Source organism: Odontomachus brunneus, unplaced genomic scaffold (genome assembly GCF_010583005.1).
Source record: "Odontomachus brunneus isolate Ranch 3 - 2012 unplaced genomic scaffold, Obru_v1 Obru_scaffold_157, whole genome shotgun sequence".
In the NCBI taxonomy this organism is placed as follows: Eukaryota; Metazoa; Arthropoda; class Insecta; order Hymenoptera; family Formicidae; genus Odontomachus; species Odontomachus brunneus.
Window position 1 is genome coordinate 72167 of NW_022639607.1, and position 21593 is coordinate 93759.

General features: G+C 43.9%; 2 protein-coding genes across 5 annotated transcripts; one reads left to right on the forward strand and one right to left on the reverse strand.

Moving 5' to 3' along the window:
• Positions 1–160: 160 nt before the first annotated feature.
• On the forward strand, positions 161–14153 carry LOC116850859 (cAMP-dependent protein kinase type I regulatory subunit). 2 transcript variants are annotated; one of them, XM_032829620.1, is made up of 5 exons: positions 161–733; positions 10985–11294; positions 11554–11820; positions 11958–12161; positions 12294–14153. In XM_032829620.1, exons 1-5 carry the CDS (start codon positions 569–571, stop codon positions 12464–12466), a joined length of 1119 nt encoding a protein of 372 aa, XP_032685511.1. In that variant the 5' UTR covers positions 161–568; the 3' UTR covers positions 12467–14153. The 2 variants fall into 2 exon arrangements, with proteins under 2 accessions (XP_032685511.1, XP_032685512.1); XM_032829621.1 differs by lacking the exon at positions 161–733 and adding an exon at positions 5975–6785.
• LOC116850856 (leukocyte receptor cluster member 8 homolog) lies at positions 14127–21056 on the reverse strand. 3 transcript variants are annotated; one of them, XR_004379455.1, is made up of 7 exons: positions 20614–21031; positions 19137–19561; positions 17660–18891; positions 17165–17498; positions 16829–17036; positions 14686–15923; positions 14127–14540 (listed from the first exon to the last, which is right to left on the reverse strand). XR_004379455.1 is itself a non-coding variant. In XM_032829613.1 (7 exons), exons 2-7 carry the CDS (start codon positions 20676–20678, stop codon positions 15761–15763), a joined length of 2427 nt encoding a protein of 808 aa, XP_032685504.1. In that variant the 5' UTR covers positions 20679–20749; positions 20898–21056; the 3' UTR covers positions 14127–15760. The 3 variants fall into 3 exon arrangements, 2 of the variants coding, with proteins under 2 accessions (XP_032685504.1, XP_032685503.1); XM_032829613.1 differs by having other exon boundaries at positions 14127–15923; positions 20614–20749; positions 20898–21056; XM_032829612.1 differs by having other exon boundaries at positions 14127–15923.
• Positions 21057–21593: the final 537 nt, after the last annotated feature.

Here is a 21593-nt window from a genome sequence, read left to right on the forward strand (position 1 = left end):
GAGCGATCGAGACGCGCTCGACCTATCGCCGCGGCGCGACGGTCGACCGTCGGCCACGCATGCGCGAGCGGGCGCGCGGATTTTGAAGCGCGCTTGCTGCGCAAGGCAACGCTGCGACTTCAACCTGCGGAATTCCTGCCCTCCCGTGAGGCCGGATGGTACGAAAATCGTCAGTATTCGCGATGTCACGTGCGAGCATGTTATTCTGGCGCGATTAGGTCGGCCATCCGAGCTCCATCGCTGCGTCGGAATTCGAGTTTGTTGGAAGTCGTGGCAGTGAGTCAAACGCGCTCGACTTCCATTGAATTCTTGGTGTCGTAGGTTATGTGAGGGAGATCCGTGGCACGGCGATCGTCGCGCGACCGCGGCCTCGAGGATCGCGTTTTCCCTTCGTATTCGTGGCGATATCAAGATCGACTCACCGTTTCCAGAGAGAGACCGCGCGCTCGAGTAGAAAAGAGCGAGCGAGCGAGCCAGTCAGCCAACCAGCCAGGGTCGCGCTACGTCGTAGAGAGTCGCGGCCGCACACACATATCGCCGATAAAGCGGCGCGCCGTGCATCATCAATATGGCGGCGAATCTCGAGGAGGAGCAGAGCTTACGCGAGTGCGAGGAATACGTGCAGAGACACAATATTCAACAAGTCTTGAAAGACTGTATAGTGCAACTGTGCGTGGGCCGGCCCGAAAACCCGATCTCTTTCCTTCGGGAGTACTTCCAGAAGCTGGAAAGGGTGAGTGCGCGAAACGCCAATCTCTCGCTGCAATCGCATCCAATTAACCTGGCCGAGGTATCCGCTGCGACGTGCTCGCGATTCCCATCGTCTCGGCTGACGTCGTGGTCCTCGCGACGCGCGTCTCGCCGATCGGTCGCGGTGGGATCGCGACGACGATAACGTTCACGATAACCTTATCGTTGTGCAACGTTCGCGTCGATACTCGCGTGACGTGACGTTTCGCGAGGACTAAGGCTCCTCGAACAGGACGACCAGGCGTGTTCACGAGATTGCCTTTCCTTCTCCGAATCCTTCCGGAACGTATTTATGCACGTTTCTCATAAATTGATCCTAATTTTGCCTGAACAATTTGAGGGAAACGCGTCGCAATAATATACGGTTGTAGTGATATATATGTATATATATATGTGTGTATACGTGTTGTGTATGCAAGCAATCTTTCCCTACGCCATGTCGATGTATCGCTTATCTCGCGTTTTATACCGTAAAATTCGCGTTGAATGCATTCAATGCAGAAATGTCGTTATCGCGATTGCATTCTCGCGCTTCGGTAAACTATGTAACAACCCGAGAGGAGAAAACACGGCACGTTATCTACTAACGTGGATAATAATCGCGAGCAATAAGTGCAGACCGAGGTAGGTTTGAAGGAATTTTTCGATAACGCGATACGGCGAGTCAATATTCCGTGAGGAATGTTTACCGCTGCACACAACACAAGGACGTATCAAATGGTACCGATTTAACCACCAGCGATAATGTTGTAATTTACGTGCATATAGCCAGTGCTGCCACCGCTATCTTTTGCTCGTGCGGTCCTTCTGGTACCTAATGTACCGACATAGTTGACAAAGCTACCGATATAAGGAACTGTTCGTTGATACTCTGTTCTTCTTTCTCCCTCAGAACATTCTTTCACACATGTTATTATCCGCAACGACAAGTAAAAGCTTTAAATTAACACTTTTACTATCCATTACGCTTGTATAGAGATATAAAAATTACTAGAATAAAATTTTTATTTTTTCATTAATTTTTTCTAATTGTTCTATTCAATAAATGCCTAATTTCAGAAAATATTACAATTTTTTATCAATATTTCTTATAGGTTTAAAATGACTATAAATTTGTATTACATATTGCATAACTCACTTATACAAATAATAACAAATATATCATGTATTACATTAGATTCTGTTGTAAGATATGTATTTTGTGTAAAAGTAAGTTTTGCGAAAGTACATTGTTTTATGTATAGAAAAGTGGGCTACTTATGCACTGACAAAAAATATATTGGAAAATTTATTTTTGAAATAAATAACGTTTATTTCCGTGACATAATCTGTCATTATTTATGGAATTTTGTCATACAATATGTAATCAATATATGATCAACCTATTATCATTTTAAACCTATAAGGAATGTCAAATTAATATTAAAATTAGGCATTTATTAAAAAGAACAATTAAGAAGCGTCGCTTATTTTTGGCGGCCGTATCAAATCAATAAAGAAGTTAAAATTTTTCTAATTTTCACATCTCTGCATAAAAATTGCATCTTGCATTTGAAAGACTATTTAAATTAGCTATTTAAATATCTAATTTAAATAGTCTACTATTTAAATACCTAATTTAAATAGTCTGCTATTTAAATAAGAATGTTCTTTCTTTCGCGCAAGTCGACGAAAGAAAAGGAAACAGAATGGAAGATATCCAATTAACGCGCTTAGTGTTTCATTTCGGATGCATTTGTGACGGAATAAACGTGACTGAAAGTTCACTGAAAGGTTGGACATCTATCTAATCAATCAATCTAATCCCGATGACATTTCCCGAACTGTTGCCTCCGTTGGGGTTTGATGCCCTTGATTCGGCTTCCACGGGTACCCGAGACCTTCCGTTGTTACCTTTCCCATTTAGTGTACGTAATGGTAGTAATTATCACGGCGTTCGTGCACGAGCAACGCGTTGTGCCACGCCACGTCGCGAGGCCACCCTCGGGGGTCACCACCACCACCACTACAATCATTCACACGAACTCGCGACTTCGTGTGTATATACGCGGAAATCGGAGATTCTCTACACAACGAACGACCAAAATCGACACGCCTGCTCGCGAGGAAGAAACGGCCGCCAAAAATAAGCGACGCTTGACACACCGCTGACGTAAAGCGGACCGTCGACGGCTGGAATCACGCGACGAAGCCGACACCGCGAAGTCGACCGCGACCGCGATCTTGAATTCTCAGCACGAGCTGCGAGGGATGTTCCTATGTACTCTTTTCACAAAGAGAAAGACGAGTAAAACAATTCCGGTAGTGTAACAGAATTTTCTGCCGCCTAAAGAGGCCAAGTAAAAACTCGGTTATGGAAACAGAACAATTCCTGTAGCGAGAGATGCTCTTCTATTCAATTATTCTGAGTCAATTATTCTGAGTGATCTCAACCGAGTTTGGACAGTACTAAATATTCAGACGAATGTTTTCGGTCACAATAACAGAGATCTTATTTCTTATCACCGAGCTTACGCGTCCCCATTCAGTTATACAAACTGAGACCCTTTCCTACGTAGATTTATGAACACATCTCAATTTCGGTTCTTCTTCCTTTCTTTCATACGTTTTCTTCTCTTTCTCTTTCTTTCCGTCCTAGTTTCTTCTTTTCGTAGAAAAATACGATTATTCCCGATCTCGTTCTCGGCCAAGACTGATGGTCTCCGCCCGTATAATGCGACCGCGATTTAGGATTCCGCAAGGGTGCCTTTCCTCGATGGGGGTTTCCATTATCGCATGCAGCCGGTACGCGCGCGTCACCGTGACAGTGCAACGCGGTGCAGCATCGCACGTTGACGATACCGTCGATTGGAAGGGAGACGCGCGGGACGGCGGATTTGTATTTGCCTTTCGTACTTGCACGGTGTACGACAAAAACAGCGTGTGGGAGAGAATGACTGTGGGGAAGAAGTAGGCGGGGGCGGAGAGATAGGGTGGCGGTTAGACGAAGATAATACGAGAGATCTATTCCGGAGTAGAAGTCTCGTGTCGGAGCAGCGAGGATACGCGAGGATTTGCCCACGGGGAGAAATAATAATCGCGAGACGAGCGCGTGAACGGTCGAGACGCGAATGCGAAATGTGGAGGGATCGAGAATACGTGAAATATAAAAATAGGATCGGAAGGGAAGGGTGGAGAGCGCACGAGGGACGAACGTGCGATTTGCAACGCGACGCACCTTCGTAATGGATCCTCGAATTAGAAATCCGCTCGGGCAAAATCCATCCGGAATTAGAGAATGAGATTTCGTCGCGTCGCTAATGCAGAAACTGTGCCTCGACGAACGAAGAATCGACCGCGATACTCGTCTCGGGGGAGGTCCGTTGAAAATTTATATGATACTGGCGCGTCGCGTTTCCGCAGAAATGTTTACCCTAAAATAACTGCGCGAATTTCTTGCCGGAGCTTGCCTGTTTGCGGAGCACGCTTTCTACTTTGCCCTGTTTAGTCTTGAAAAAGGGCGCGACAAAGGAGAGAGGGAAAAGGAAGAAGGAGAAAGCGGCGCGACCGACTAGGAGAGAATGACACAGGGGGAGGGGGGTTGAAACGGCTCAGAATTGTGTGTGCAATTGTGTGTATGAGTGAATGTGTGTGTGTACATGTGAGAAAGAGCGAGAAAGAGAACACGATATATAGGCACAGCTGATCTAAACATAGAGCATGCTCGAAATATAACGAGACGCAACCTTAGTCGAGAAAGAGGGAGGGAGAGAGAAAGAGAACGAACGCGAGAGTAGCCGCGTGTTAAAGCGCAATCCGCAAAAATGTGGAAGGCCGCGACCGAATGAATCCAGCCGCCGCCACCGACATCGTTGTCGTCGCCACTGCTCTTCTTCCTGCCGTCGATGTTCCCCTCGATGTTGTCGTGGTGGAATAACGCGTGTTTCCTGAGTCCTAACAGCTTCAGCTTTACATTCAGAAGTAATATCCTGCGTACAATTTGATTGCGACCGAGCTCATGACATTGCACGGCGACACACTCGAAATAGGACATTTAAAATCGATGCTCTCTTTCGACGTGATCCTGCACCGCAGATTTGTAGTTTGACGATTGCAGTATTGTACAGAACTGCAGAATCTGAAAAAAAACATTGTGTCAGTTTTGATTGAACAAAGGGAGAGGGATTCTGAATCTTAATACTCAACTCTTAATTTATTTACTAATTGAGTTTCTCTACCAATCGCGTACTCATAGCATAAAATTAACGTAACAAAATCATTAGAATGGATAAGTTGGGTGTCATGTTAATTTTACGGTAATTTATTGATTGTTAGAGCAAAAAGGAAACTTTCGGACTATTTTATAGATGTGCCCGATTGCAAGCGTCATTTTATAGATACATCTTTTTATTTCAACGTATTTTGCAAAAATTAGCAGTGCCAAACTGATACCCGTATAATATCCTTTTACGCGGTCTACGTTGCCAATCTCGTAGTTTTACAAGCTTAGGGCCTTGACGATTGCGCCAGCACAGCATTGTACAAAATCGTAAGACCTGGAAAGAACTTATGTTAGTTTAATTGAAAAAAGGAGGAAAGGGTCTGAATCTTGATATTACAACTCTCTCTCTCTCCTTAATTGAGTCCTTTTACCGACCGCCAGGAGTTCGTGCGAACAGCGATACCAGGTTGATAGCCCAAGTATCGTCTTGTACGTGGTCTATTTACCAATCTCGCAGTTTTATGGACTAAAGGCCCTTGAAAAATGTCGTCACTGCGGATCGATGCTCCGTGCCGACGTGGACCAGCATCGCGAATCTCGTGCTTCGTCGAGGGACTCTTGTGCGAAACCGCAAGACCTGAAAAAATATTATGTTAGTTTAGTTTAAAAAGGAGGTACATTTTGTGGCCTCTCGCCGGTTATCTTGATTTATAACGTCAGAAGAGCGAGAAAATACACGCTAAAATTTTTTCCAAATATGTAGAAATAAAAAGGTGTATTGATAAAACGACTCTTGCAATCGATCGAACAATTGTGTGAAATAGTCCAAACACTTTCCTTTTATTCTGATAATCAACAAATAACCGTAAAATTAACGTGACAAAATCGTTAGAATAGATAGGTTGCGTGTCACGTTAATTTCACGGTAATTTATTGATTGTTAGGGCAAAATGAAAACGTTCGGACTATTTTACAGATGTGCCCGATTGCAGGAGTCATTTTATAGATATATCTTTTTATTTCAACGTATTTTGCAATAATCTTTAGCATGTATTTTTGCACCTTTGACGTCATCAGTCGAGAGTCTCGCGGCGAGGCACCAGAAGCTTTAATATTGCAACTCTCAATTCTCCCCGTCATTGGATTTGTTGCTGATTACAAGCTCGTACGAGCAGCGATACCAAGCTAGCTATACCCGAGAGATATCGTCTTCAGCACGGTTTATGTTGCGAATTTCTCGTTATGGAGCCAAAGAGCTCCCGAAAAATTTCGTCGTCGCAAATCGATCTACCGTCCTCACCGCGCGTTGACGCGGGCGGAAGACCTTAATTACCGACTACAACTACGGGACAACATCTCAGCACATCCATCCGCACGGCGCCGAGTCCAGAGGCGCTGGAGGCGTCGGCGTCGGCGGTGGCGGTGGTGGTGGCGGCGGCAAGAACGGCGGCAACGAGCGAGCGGACGAGCAGTAGTGAGTATACGCTGTCGCGCCGACGGCGGAGTCGTACGCGCGTTAGATCGCCTCCAACTTCTAATTGGATTCCGTCCGAGGCCTTACAAAATCGCGAAACGGGTGGGAGAAGGAGACGGGAGGCCGTGGAGACGAGCCGAGACGACGAAGGCGCGAGATCGCGAGTGCGACGACGATCTCCTCTTCTGTACGTCACGTTCGCGTCCGCGAGGACTTGCGAGATCGCCGACCTACGGCACGCTGTCGTGAAAACCGGCCGCTTCTCAGGTGTTAGTTAACACTCGCGGAAAGCAGAAGACGAGGTGAAGAGAGAAACGCGGATAGTGAGAAGAGGAGGATCAAGAAGAAACGATGAACGAGGTACGAGAGAAGGCGCCGAGCGTCATCATCAAAGCTTACGTACGCGCGCGCAGAATCGATCCCGAGACGATAGATCGCGTTAATCGTCAATGGAGAGTTCCGTGTTTTAATTTAATTATGTGTCTTGTGACATCTCGTGCACGTCCTTTGCGAGATCTTACGTCGCGGAAAATAACACGCTCGCAATCTCTCGCTGTATGTCTCGTAGTGAATGTTCATAATTTTGTGCACATTGTCACTGAGAATTCTACCTCGCGAAAAATGCATATTTTTTCACTAAATCTAAATGTTGGGGCCTTATTCTCGAAAAAATATCGCATACGATATTTCTATAAAAAGCTATAGTTCATGTTATGTGTATTATAGTTTTTCATAGAAATATCGTATGCGATATTTTTTGAGAATAAGATCCTTTACTTCCCCGATCTCTCACGAAAAAGTAAATTAGTTGGATTAACCAAATGTGTGATGAGATATGAACGAGCCAGATTTCCGGCTGAACTTACCAGAATTCTGCTCAAGTTAACAAAATTTCTAATTAACCACAAATCTTGTTAACTGGAACAGAATTTTGGTCATTTTGTTTTTGGTCTTTTGTATAGAGAAAAATTATTGCGCAATTAACCCGCTCGCGGCTCCGGGGGATCGACCGCGTGACTCAGTTTTCAGCAAAGTTTTCATATTTTTCGCTCTTCATCCTTCCAATTTTTGGCATGGATTTCGTCCAACGGAATCTTGTAATTTTGTGCCAAGAAGTATTTGTGATCTCGCATCGCGGCGGACTCCCGCTGAGATCGTGTCACGTTCGCATTTTTAGGGACGAAGGCCTGACATAAAAAATTCGCATATGTAAAAAAAGTAAATGTTAAACAAAACTATTTTCAGTTATTCGGAAGATTAGATAAGATACTTGATATTCTCGTTTCGTGTTTCGCAAATAACATCTACGGTCTTTTCCAAACATACCGCTTCGTTCGCTGTGTAAACAGTCTTCCCGCGAAAAGTAATTTTCCGGACAAATAAGGTAAAAATGTATTATTTACAATCCTTTTATACCGGGTCTTCATCTCGACCGCAGAGAATCGTGGAAAGAGGAGAGCAAAAATTGCGGAAAATACTTTAGGAAGACGGAAACTGAGAAAGAAAAATCGATGTGTGCTCGTGAAATGTTCGTCGAACAGGTGACGCGTTCGTGATGATTCGAGGATCACCACGCTCCTCTGCTCATCGCGATATAATAGTATGAATTTGGAGTTGTTTGTTCACGAAAATAAAACAACGAATATGTGTTTTTTTTCTCGACAATATTTCGCCTATGTCATTCGCGAACCGCGTGTTGCGTATTAGAGGCCTCAGCCTGAAAGACACTCTCGCGTCGAGATGAGGCGCCATCCGAGTGGTGAGATGAGGATTCACAAACGATACATAAGATATCCCTCGTGTGTCACGAGTGTATTCAAGGATGTGTGGATGCCGCGCGTTTGTGTGTACATGTGCAAGCGCGCACGTGTGCGTGAAGCACTTATGGGTCGCAGCCGGTGGCTGTATATCATCATTGACTAGAGATTGTGTAACAGCGTATGTCTTCGTTGATTCCACTGACTTTGACTGGAATCTAACACGACGTCTCATGTACAGAGCGTCTCATGCGAAAATTACGAGTGCAATCTTTTAAAATCATTTTTCGCTCAAACTTTCAAAAGTATACTTTCTAACTTTCAAAAGTAGAGTAAACATTACTATATGATTTTATGTAGAAGGGATACATCAACATTCTGCAATGATGTACTCTACCCTTTCGTTTCATATACTACTTATAATTTATGGACTGTGAAAAATGTGTACTATTAAAACACTTGATGTGTTCCCAGCTACATCTACTATGTTCCTTAGCAAAATAGACCTTTCTAAACACTCTTGAATGACAGTCTCCTCCTAGACTACTAAAAACACGATGAAATTGAAAAGAATTTCTTCTTACTTTGTAACAAGAAAAAATCTCTAACATTCTTTCCGTGTACCAGCATTCCGTATCATTCAACATCATTCAATATAGGAGACAATTTTCGCGAGGGAAAATATTTGAACAAAAATTGAGAGTTTTGCTGCGAGCATGGATCTTTCCACACACACACACACACACATACCGATCGGTGTGTACGGAACTCGAGAATTCGGCCTTTAGTCGGGGAGAAGGAAGTTCTCCTCTTTTTTTTTTTTTTTCATTCTCTTCTCACCGTTAATTTACAATCTGATACTGTCGGTGGCGGCACGCGACGAGCGCATTAGCATATGCATCGCGAGCTGATTAAAAGGGGGAAACGCGCGAGCCGCGGCGATTCGTACGTGTTCGTGGAGCGCGCGACGCGCACAACGTCCGACGACGCCCGGCGTCGTCGCCACGAGGAGGAGAACGGCGCGTTCGTGCGTGAAAACGCCAACTGACCTATGGCATTATTCACTCACCTCTCGTTCCGACGATGTGCATCGCTCGCATGAACCACGGCGGTGTGTGTATGGTGTGTAAAGTTTTACCCACAGAGACCTATATAATTTATAATTTTAACAGTAATTTCATGGTACGCGCACCAAGTGCACATCCGAGTTTTCGAAACTCGGCAGTCGCCGAGGGAGGCGCACGTCCGTACGTAACGAATTATTAATTTTCGCACCTCCTCTCTTTTTTTCTCCGTCGAACAATTACGACCTACGCCTGACGACGAAACTGGAGTACGCGCGTGTACGTATATATGTTTTGTGTGTGCGACGACGCGGTGACCTTAACACGTTCGCAGCCACGCGTTACATACAACATGCGACGCTCTGATTCTCATGACGTAGCGATGTCACACACGCGTGACAACGATAACTTTCAGCAATTAATTTTTCGGCGTGCGCTCGTGCGTCTAAAAATAATACCCGATGGAAACTGCAGTGAATTCGGGAGACGACGTGACCGGAGATAATGCGACTGTTAAGGCTCCTGGATACTCGGCCCAGGCATGTTGGATTGTGATGTTAGAAACGAGAAATGACACACTGAATATTCTTACATATCACTTTCAAATAAAGGGATACTTCAAAGAACGCTTCAGATCACTGAAGCATGTTTGTAAAATTTTCTTAAAAGTACACTTTGGTCTTCAAAGTTAGCAAATAACTCTAAAATCAACGTGGCAAAATCATGCGAATAGGTAAATTAAAAAGGAAAGTTGATTTTACGACTATTTATCGCGTCGTCGAGATGAAAGTTTTTACATAATTTACCGGGCGAATCGATAACCAATCCTCGCGGAAATAAATCCGTTTGGGGAATCGGTCAGCTCTATCAATTAAAAATCGTCACTGTTCCGTTTTATGCCGAACCGATGCAAAGGGGAGGGCGGAAGCTTTTAGACTGATCAGAGCCTGCACAAATTGAATTAATTAGGCTAATATATGCCGAATGCAATGACCGCGATCGCGAATAGCATCTCGTGACGTTCCACGCTCGCCGCGACGCGCCACTTCGATGCGAGACGAAGTAATAATACACGATGCGTACAGTAACACGTTATCCTCCGTATTCTGAGACACCCTATATACAGTCGAGTCTAAACCTATTATATAATACGTCTTGTAGATTAAGCTACTCGATCGGCTGCTGACTTGGCTTAATTTCTTATTAAATTTTTTAATGCTTCCAGAAACCACTTACGATGCATATTTTATTATTTCTATTTTTCTTTTTTTCCTCATATTCCGCGTAGATATTTATATTTTTATACCAGATCAGACATCGAAGTCTCGTAAAAGTTAAAAACAAGGAAATGTGGGTCAAGAGGAGTAAAACTCAATGGAACTTCGACAGTTTCGCAACTGTTCACAAAAGAGATTAATTCCTAATTTTAAGGTTTCTGATCCTTCGCCACAGAATTCTTGATTGACGTCAGAAATGAGAAAATGCGTATTCAAAATTCCAAATTCCAATACACGTTGAAATAAAAAGACCTATTCAAAATATGACGCAGTCGATTGAGCATATTTTTATTATAGCATACTTTGTGCTTAATCGATTGCGTCATTTTTTGGATATATCTTTTTATTTTCACGTAGTCCGCAAGAATTTTGGGCATGCATTTTCTCGCTTCCGACATTATAAATAAAGATAGTCGCGGCGAGTAGCCAGGAGCCCTAAATATACTTATTTTCGTGTACAGGAACAAGCTCACGATGCCAAGCAGCAGATCGCCACGAGTCCTGAGGACACGGAGGATATGCCCGCGGGTCAGCAGGGTCCGCAAGTACCGCGACGACGCGGCGGCATCTCGGCGGAGCCGGTCTCCGAGGAAGATGCAACCAGCTACGTCAAGAAGGTCGTGCCGAAGGACTACAAGACTATGGCTGCCTTGAGCAAGGCCATCGCCAAGAACGTGTTGTTCGCGCACCTGGACGAGAACGAACGCTCCGACATATTTGACGCGATGTTCCCCGTGACGTTCCTGCCCGGTGAGGCGATCATTCGTCAAGGTAATCGCACGCGCGCCCGACGATCGAAGTCCCCCGTTCGATCGAGGTGACCGACTCGTGAATTCTTAATCCTTTGCAATCCGAAGTGTCCTCAACATCTCTTCGCGATCAATCTGCGAACATTCGTTTACTTTGGATCTTACTCAATTATTGTAATTATTTGCAATAATTTTTGTAAATTCCTCTTCAATTGTTTGCATTTTAATACTTCAATATTTAACTAATGCAAATACTGAGAGAAACTCGCGTGCTCCTTCAGGCGACGAAGGCGACAACTTCTACGTGATCGACCAAGGCGAAGTTGAGATCTTCGTAAACGGCGAGCTGGCGACGACAATCGGCGAGGGCGGGAGTTTCGGTGAGCTCGCGTTAATCTATGGTACACCGCGTGCGGCGACTGTCAGAGCGAAGACCGACGTGAAACTCTGGGGCATCGACAGGGACTCCTACCGCAGGATTCTCATGGGTTCCACTATAAGGAAGCGGAAAATGTACGAGGAGTTTCTCTCCAGGGTCTCGATTTTGGGTGAGTTCGCTTGAAATCCTCATTGTTACATTTACCTTTCGTGAGAAAGGTTTTCTAGAAACGCTGCATAAAAAAAAAGGTCAAATTTACACGCGCGCAAAGAAACTACAACTAATGCTCGACGCTCGTTCTCGCAGAGTCCTTGGATAAGTGGGAGAGACTGACGGTAGCGGATGCTCTGGAGCCGGTGGCGTTCGATGACGGCGAGACGATAGTCCGACAGGGCGAGCCGGGCGAAGATTTTTATATAATCGTCGAGGGAACCGCAGTGGTCCTTCAGCAACGCTCGGAAGGAGACGAACCGGCTGAGGTCGGCCGTTTAGGGCCATCTGACTACTTCGGTAAGACCAAATCGCGCACTTCGCAGCAAAAATGCGTGTTATACAAATTGACGTGCGCAATGGAGCGAGCTTACACTGGATCTAAAACGGAAAGGCTAAGTTAATAATGTGTTTATTTTTTATGTAATGCAGGAGAAATAGCGTTACTGCTGGACAGGCCCCGAGCAGCGACCGTAGTGGCCAGGGGCCCGTTGAAGTGCGTGAAACTTGACCGGGCACGGTTCGAGCGGGTCTTAGGTCCGTGCGCCGACATCTTGAAACGCAACATCACTCAGTATAACAGCTTCGTGTCCCTTTCCGTGTAAACGGACTCTGTCTCTCCCATTTCCTTCCTTTCCTCAAATTACCTGGTCTGTCCCTTCATCGCGGTCAGCGCTGCCGATCATCCCCAACTTCGTTTCTACCGGGGGCTACGTTATTTCGCCGTTAACATAGTTAACACTTTTTTTATTTGATTAATATTTAAGTGAATTAATGTATTACGTCAGCTATCAGTAATGTTGTACACGACACACACACACATAATCTACTACACAAGGAACATTACCTTACAACGTACACGTACATACATACATACACAAACACACACGGTATAGAGAGACGCTGTTAATATTATACCGTAAGGCTATTTACGCACTATGTAGTTCGCGACTCGATTCGTGCACGCGAGTTCGTTGTCGTTGATCTCTTCCGCGCGAACGCGTTCCTACGTATGAGTTAGTCGCGTGCACGACAAGTTACCGACCCGTTAACGTCCGAATCTTCCGATCTAGTTGACTGAGAATGCAGTTTTCACCGAATTATTCCCGCTTAGATGTCTCAACCTAACGATACCAAGCGGTGTACGCGTGGTGGAAACTCCTCGTTGAACACTGACAGAATGTAACGAGAACGGGTTCCAGCCGGTTCAGGAGCCCGCCGGAACATTCTTTCCACCCGATAACACCGGGCGCTAACGGGTTAATCCGGTTAATGGCACGTTGTGTAGGTCCCGAGTGTATTGTAGAGGTTTTTGAGCGAAGCTGATAATGTACCGACGTGGTATTTCAAGCCGCGTCCGAATACAGAGACTGCGATCTGGCAGTTTCGAGATCGAAGAAAGTAGAGCGGTCGCGCTCGCATCATTACGCGAGGAGACTAAGCCTGTGTCATGTTGTATTGTTCGAAAGCTGTCGGGGCTCCTAGAATGTCGGAAGCGAAAAATCGTAGCGACAAGTAGGATGAATTGTCCAGCAGTGCAGATCGGTACAGTGTGCCGAAGATTTTTTTTTTCCTTTCGTCTTTACTAATGGAGCTTTATTCGATCCGCACGTATTGTGGATTTTTTACATAAGATTTCTTACGGCGGTCGATTAAGATTTACAGCTATTAATTCGCGAATCGAAAGAGGATCTTCGGGACGTATCACGGATCTATCTGAACAAACACGCTTGGAAATGATTGAACATGTGAAAGGACAGCAATTCATTTTAACGTGTACGCTACAAGAAATAGTCACACGCGTGATCGTTCGCTCCCGACGTAATTCAACGTGGCTGCAACGACGAGCCAAGAGTTCTTAAGTATTGTCTAATGGTGAGAGAGCCGACGATGAAAGTGACGCTTTCGTTTATTGTTATGTATATAAATGCTTTAACGTTCTACGTTATGAATCATTAATATGGATTGTTAAATTATTTAACATTTTAAATTATTTTATCGACCGATGTAGGGAATCGGTATATAATTAATCGCGACGGCGATTTTGCGAAAACGCCCGTGCGCGTACGTCAGTCGCGATTCGCAAACGCGAAACTTAGAGGAAAAAGCAATCAGCCGGTCGAAAGTGTCGTACAGATTTGATTACACCGGCACGTAGCATCGTCGAGGCGAGATAGGAAGTAAGAAAACGAGTCGCAACCTATATCTTCTGTAAGAGTGCGCTAGATTTATATAGTACGACGCAACAGAAATGGTACAACGTCAGAAAATTAAATAATTTATTATGCACAACATCATATCCCAATAAGTATCGTACAATATGGATCTTCCCTTTCCTGCCGAGTCCATGAAATCACGTAGTAAAATCATACCTTCTACGCACGTGGCAAAAACGAGATGACGTCTCTCTCGACCGTTCGAAAAACCTTAAGGAGTAAAAGAGATCCAACACCGTCGTCGAGAGAGTCGTCATCTCGCGCTCAATAGACACTCATTACTAATCGTCTCTCAATTTCGTTGATTATACAACGACTGATCACTCGGCGATGTAGGGAGAGAACCAATGATGAGAAAGTGTACCACACCCCACGCACGAGACTCGTAGGAACGACAGCCACCCACTTGATCTTCGGTCTTCCGCATTTACCATCGACTTCACGACGCCTTCTTCTTGTATCGCTACGCAGGAAGTGCATTTAATTAAAAATAGTCCACGAGTGAAGATGTCGCGAAACGAGCCAACGGTGTCCTGTTAACGTTCCATTCTTCTCCTTTCTCTCTATCTTGCTCTCTTTCTTTCTCTCTCTCTCTCTCTCTCTCTCACCTTCTCTAGGTAAAATCCGATTATCTTCGAACTTGTCCGAAATGTGGTATTCATTCCTATTGATCTTTCCGTCTCCCATGAGTGTAAGAGCCATCGGCAATCATCGCGGTATCTTCTCCTCAAAATTCGACTGTGAAATCGAAGAACGGAAATATCTTCTTGGAAACATCCTCCTCTTCGTGAAGAGGCTGGCTTGTCTTTTTATCCTTCCTCTGTCCGTTACGGCTCGTCACGGGGATCCGGGGCTACAGCTTCCGTCCGTGTAAAGCAGTTGAAAGAAAAATCGATCGTGCATGCACCTGGCAGTAAAAGCGTGTGTGCGGGTAACGCTACGAATAACCGGAAAGAATTGAAATGATGATTTGGTGTCGAGCCGAGAACGAGCGGGGAATGTTTCTCACTTCTCGAACACCGTTTGCTTCGTGATTCGCAAATTCGATCCCCGGAGAGTTGTACCCGAATATTTCACTTTTGTTTCAGGAAGGACAAACTTTTTTTTCACTGAGGTAGCGCCGGATGAACGGAAACAGTCCATCCTGAATTTTTGTACAATTGGAGCCCCTTTCAGGCAGGATTCGCCTATTCCTCTTGCGATATGTACAAGCTGCGCGCAAGGGACCGAACGAAGAAGTATTATGTACAAATCTATTGGATTCGCAGCCGGAACCGTAATAAAAGTTCCGACTTCATTTTGACGTCCGATGGTGGTGGGAGAGGTGTACCATGGGACGATGATCTCATTATCGTTTCCGAAGCGGAATCGGCACGTATGAAGTTTCCGAAAGCGAGAGAAATTGACGGAAACGCGCGTAGCGCATCGGAACGAAGTATCTACGTTTATCTATACAGATATATATATGCATATGCGCCGTACACGAGCCAAGTACGTCGAGGAACATATGCATATACACATAAAGCGCGCGCGTTGTCGAAGAGTATACTCTCGTTTTTTTCTTTTTTTTACATGCGCGTGTGCACACGCGTATGCGTTGTGAGTATGCGACCCTCTCTTTCGCGCTACATTAATCTTCCGTCACACGGAGGGAAAGGTAGAAGAGTAGAGCGGCGCGGCCATCTACCAACCACCTAGATTAGCACTGCTCGCCTTGCAGTCGATTAGCTGTCGAGCGAGATCGGCGTAAACCAAGCCGAACTCACTGACAAATTCATAAAACTTGTCCGAAGACTCAAAGGCCAATTCCGCTACGACGAAATGTACCGCCAAATTTTGCCTGTAGCTAAACAGCAGAACAAACGCAAACGGTTAGGTCAATCCTCACAGACGATGAGTAATTGTGGTAGTACAATTATATATAGGGAACAGAAAGAAATATATGTAATAATTATATAAAAACTGTCGGCTACGACGTCCTGGAACAGAAATCTGCATAATTATAACACATGGCTCATGTTTCCCAATTTGTCAAAGAATGGCGAACAAACTGCATTTGATAAAACGTTTAGATAAAATTTAGACATATTTTCTCGATTTTTCACATCCCCTGATAAATTATAATAAAATTCACCAGAGAATTTTTCTTTTTTCTCGTAAGATAAAGAAAATATTAAAGAAATTTTACCAATCGTAAACTTGACTGAATACTTGCAATCGTTAGAGAGCAAATTACGCTTTCCAAATAAGAAAAATCAAATTTCCATGCTATGAATGAGGGTTAAAAATTATATATATACTTTTCAAATAATTATTTTGGAATTGAAAAAAATGCCAAATAAATAATTCGCGAGAATTGAACTGAACATAATGTAGAATAAAGAAATAGAATCAACAATTAAACCGAACCAAAGTTACATTTGACCAATTTGAAAAGTGCCACGACAACTGCCACGAGAAACAAATACCATAAAGCTGTACATTTCAAAAGAAACAAATTTAAGCATATAGAGCAAAACGTCTAATAATCAATACTCTACCAGCTTTCGACACTCTGGTGCGGATTTTATCAAATATTAAGGTATATAGAGATTTATTAAATGTTTATTATTTATTTTCTTTCTCCCATACACCTGAATATTTGATGAAATTTATGCGAAAGTGTTAAAAACTAATAGAGTGCCGGCTACTGGACGTTTCACCCTATCCAGAAAAGTAATAATAGATAAAGGGAATATATTTAATACGTACGATTTTATCATGAATTTCAATGCGACTTTCCGCTCCCTTGCAACAAACCAGTCCATCAAGAAGGCAGACATTCGCGGTGCCTTCCTATACAATTTGAAGAAAGCATGGAAATTGCCCAGCCACCACGCCGAGCGTACTTTTAAAGCGTGTTGTATGCATTCGTCGACCTTGTCCTCTGGCGTGAGTGCTGCTAAAATTGTTGTTAAGTCTGAAATCCAAAATATCATCGTTATTAATTCGATTTCAGGATTTTTTGTCGCATAATTAAATTCTGAAAGATATCAATCGCATAAATTTCCTGTGTTATAAACTTCCACTTGCTACTATCTTGCTAACCTTGAGTATTTTTCGTGAAGATGTAGTAAAGTATCCTATATGCGACGAATTCGCATCGGTTCTCGCCATCGAAATCCTGATACAGCATCTTCAACTGCGTTTGACACTGATTAAACTCCTCATGATCGCCGCGTTCTAAAGCTACACGGGCGTGGGTTTCGTATACGTGTACCGTAAACGCATCCCTAATACCTTGGACGGTAAGATCTTGCCGGATGGATTTTAGTTGATCGCAAGCGTATCTGTAGTCCTGCTCGGCTAGCCAACGTTTCTTGACATGGGCCAAAGAATTTTGAAGTACACTTACCGGTCGAACTGCAGAAGGAGCGGGTGCCTATAACAATCAAGAAGAGAAAATATAAGTATTCGATGCATGAATTCAGCAAATTAATTTAAAATTAATCTAAAATTGAAAATCAAAATAATGTCCTTCCTTGTATTAAAATAAATTAAAATTAAATCGAAATGATCAAGATAGCAAGTCAATTCACGTACCGAGGTAAGACGCAGATAAGGCTTCTCTAGATCCTTACACGTGCCAACGATGTGAAGTCCAGTGAAGTCGAAATCCGCCGAATCGTCTCTAATGACACTGCTGCTGATCGTCCGGGAGCTACCGTTGTTAAATCTGGCGGCGCGCTGCTGCAGCTTCTCCTTGGAGCCTAGCTCGTCGGCGTTGCCTGTAGTTAAACCAAACTCGCTATAGAAATGTGACTTAGCCTGCTTAGTCTTCTTCGTCTTCTTGCTGCCGTGATTGGCCTTGTTGCGCGCGGACTTTTTCATTTTCAACGTCTTGTAGTCGTGTTCTCGATCGCTAATATTCGACGATGAAGAAGTGCTCCGTCGGTACCGACGAACAGGCGGACTACGTGTACGCGAACGGGTCGACCTGGAGCGCGAACGCGAGCGCGAACGTGAGCGAGAACGCGAGCGGGATCGCGACCTTGATTTGGATCTTGACCTCGACCTCGATCTAGACCTCGACCGCGACCTCGACCTCGACCGCCTGCTGTGCGTCACAGAGAGACGCGCGCCAAGCCGAGCCCCGAGCGAGGTGGAGAGGCCAGGCTTGCGCAGGCCTCCCTGTGCGTTCCCCACTGCGTTCACCAGTGAACTCCCCATAGTCGGCATTTTTAGCGGCGACTTCGCGATTTGTAGAGTCATGCGTTCGCTGTGAAGGGACGGCAATTGCTCCTTATCCCAGTCCTTCACCCACAGCGAGCCGTCGTTCGCAGCACGTGTGATCTTGCCTTTCATTATGATCTCAACCTGATCCTTGTCAAACGTCGTCTTACACTTCTCATAACATCGATTCACGTAGTTTTTTAAACTGTCGGGCCAGTCGCCCACTGGGCTAGGGGTAGTAGCTGTTACAGAAGGGATGGTAGCTGGTAGTGTAACAACGCTGGGAGTCACTTTAGCGGTAACTGCCGGAGTGGTAGTGTCGAGTACTGTGCTATCGGGCGGCTCCTCGCTAGGCGGCGGTGGCGCCGCTGCCACCTCGCATTTCACGGGCGGCAGAGGCGGCAGTTCCGCCGGTTTCGTGGTAGGCATTGGTATAAACGATCCGTTTGTCACGTTGTTTCCCTGAAAGCTATTGTTGAATTGAGCTGCTAAATTTTTGTTCCGCTTACGCTTTTTCTTCGCGGCACCGCTATTGCCGGACGGCGTGTATCCGAGGCCGGTTTTCTTATTCGGTAAGTTGAACCGTATCTGCCCATTGTATTCTGTAAAAAAAAAAATGTTTTATATAGCAATTATATATAATGTACATTTTCAAACAGAATGAACAAAAAACCAAGAATAAACAAAGTATAATCCTTGTCATTTATATTACTAAAACATTAAAGTATGTTATATTTTAAGAATTCTTGTAGCAAGAAAATCATGAAAGATAAATAAATTTTAATTTCATAGTAAATATGTAACAATTTTGTTTCACATCTTCATTTATCATAAGAGTGATACTCACGAGAGGTATCATTGTGCATATTCCAATTGCTGTAGGGAAATGAATTATACATGATCCCTTGAAAAGGCATCGGCTGTTGTACATGGTTCTGCTGCTGAGATGGTTGAACCGCCGGTGGTGGACCAGGTGGCAACGGAGGAAGATCAGATTCATCATCCAGGGTCATTGGGGTTCCAGGTATAGGAGGTTGTTGATGCAACTGCTGCTTTGTTTGATTGTTATTCTGTTGTTGCTGCTGTTGCTGTTGTTGTTGCTGTTGCTGCTGTTGGTGTTGATGTTGTTGCTGATGTTGATGCTGCTGTTGTTGTTGCTGCTGCATTTGCTGTGGATTAAAAGGCTGACCATATCCTGGCATCATCGAGGGATAATAATTAAACATTTGTCCTTGGTGCGGTACACCTTGATATCCAGGACCATACATATGCCTGCAAAGAGAAAAAAACATTTTTAAATTATAAGATTTTATAGATATTGGTAACAAGACAAGTAAATAGATGAACATATTTTATTTTTGGTAATAGTTCTATGGGTTATTCTATAATGTATAAATAAACATATTGGTCATCAATTAAAAATGGACACAAACAAAAAATTTGTTTGATAAATAATACCCCCACTGTCTGAATTTACAATGTTTTGCTATCTTATATTTTCCAATTCAATTTTCATAAAATTCTAGAAATATTTCAAAATTCTGCCAATTATAAGATAATTAATACATTCAATTGATTCTATGTATATAATTCCAAGCTCTAATAAAGGATTCACATTGTATCCGATATCCGACGTAAAAAGAAAATGCCTTCAGTATAAATTATGTTTAACTGAATCCAATTCAGAAATCACCAAAACAAAAGATACTGCCTCTCCTTTACTGCAGAATGTTCTCCAGATATGCTGCACAATAGTCACGTTTAGCGAAGAAAACTGCTCCGCTACCGCTCCGTAGCGAATGTTCATGATTGAAGTATTTTTTTAAACTTTTAACAGGTCCGGACAGACATACCAATTAGAAACGTTCGCTACGAAGCGGTAGCGAAGCAGTTTTCTCCGCTGAACGTAACCAATGATGCACAATGCTACATTATTCTGAGACACAGCATAGTTAGCATAATTTATGCCTTTTAAAATTATACAAACTCATGTATTCAAGATTCAAACGCTATATACACAATCAAAACTCGAATTCTGAATGGTATTGAGCCCCTATATCGATGAAATGGTCAACTCGCTCGGAACGATATAATGGCGCCCGCGATATAAAGAATGAGTAACCTAAGAATGAGTCATTTTGTTAACCACTCGATCAAGAATGTAGATCCAATAAATCTCGTCGTATGCTAGCACACGCGTACACGATATTAACTACTTATAAGTAATCTTTTTTGCGGAAGCTAGACTGCACCAAGGAATTGAGGCAAGGGAAAATGCAACATTGGAACATCCTAATGACTGAACATAAACTGGTGCAACTCACCCGCCATATGGAGGGAACATATGCATATTGTTCGGAGATGGGTACTGCCACGTCATGTTCGCCATCGGGCCTGCTCCGAGTTGCTGTTGCTGCGGGTGAAACGGTTGCTGCTTTTTCTGTGACAACGCCTCGGCCTCTGCCATAGCGTGGAATCAAAAATCAGAATCGCTTACAAAATGGCCGCTCGCGACTGACGGTCGCCCGCGATTTCGCTGTCGAATTACCGCAAGCACGGCTGTAGAGCGTGCTTTCACGTGTAAGCTAATACAACGAACGAAACTCACAAAAATTGTTTCTACACTCTCGTTTTCTCGATCGATGTTCTCTACGCTCTATGCGCATCTAATGACACGTGATGAGACTCGAGATCATCGTACATCGTGAACACGAATGCACTGCGATACAAAATGGATGCAGGCGCAGAGTCAGTAGGAGCTTTCACACACAAATCGACATAACAGTAACGTTAGACGTACCTTAAGAATTGACCAATTACGATCGAGTATTCATCAAAATGGCGACCTTACGGTTCAACGATTCTCAACATGATTGGTCAATTCTTATGATACGTCTTACGTTACTGTTATGTCAATTTGTGTGTGAAGACCTTAGTATCGGAAATGGTTCGCCAGGAGGAATATAGAACCTATTTCATTGACTACATTTTATTCCGAAATTATTTAGTGGAGAGCGCTCATTGGTGGCATGATGGCATATGTGTCAAATGCGGCTCCAATAACCGTAATGCAGGACACTGCGTCCGATGTACGACGTCCGATATCCAATAATAGAATAGCTTTTCAATGGAGAATTGAATTCTATATTAGAAAGCTGGTCTCCTATTGGATATCAGACGTCGGACATTGGACGCGATGTGAATCCTGCATTAGAGCCCTTGCACAATGCCAGGCTACAGGCAATAAGAATAAGTATTAGCCAATAGGAACAGAGAATAGAAATAATTGACCAATTCGAATTCC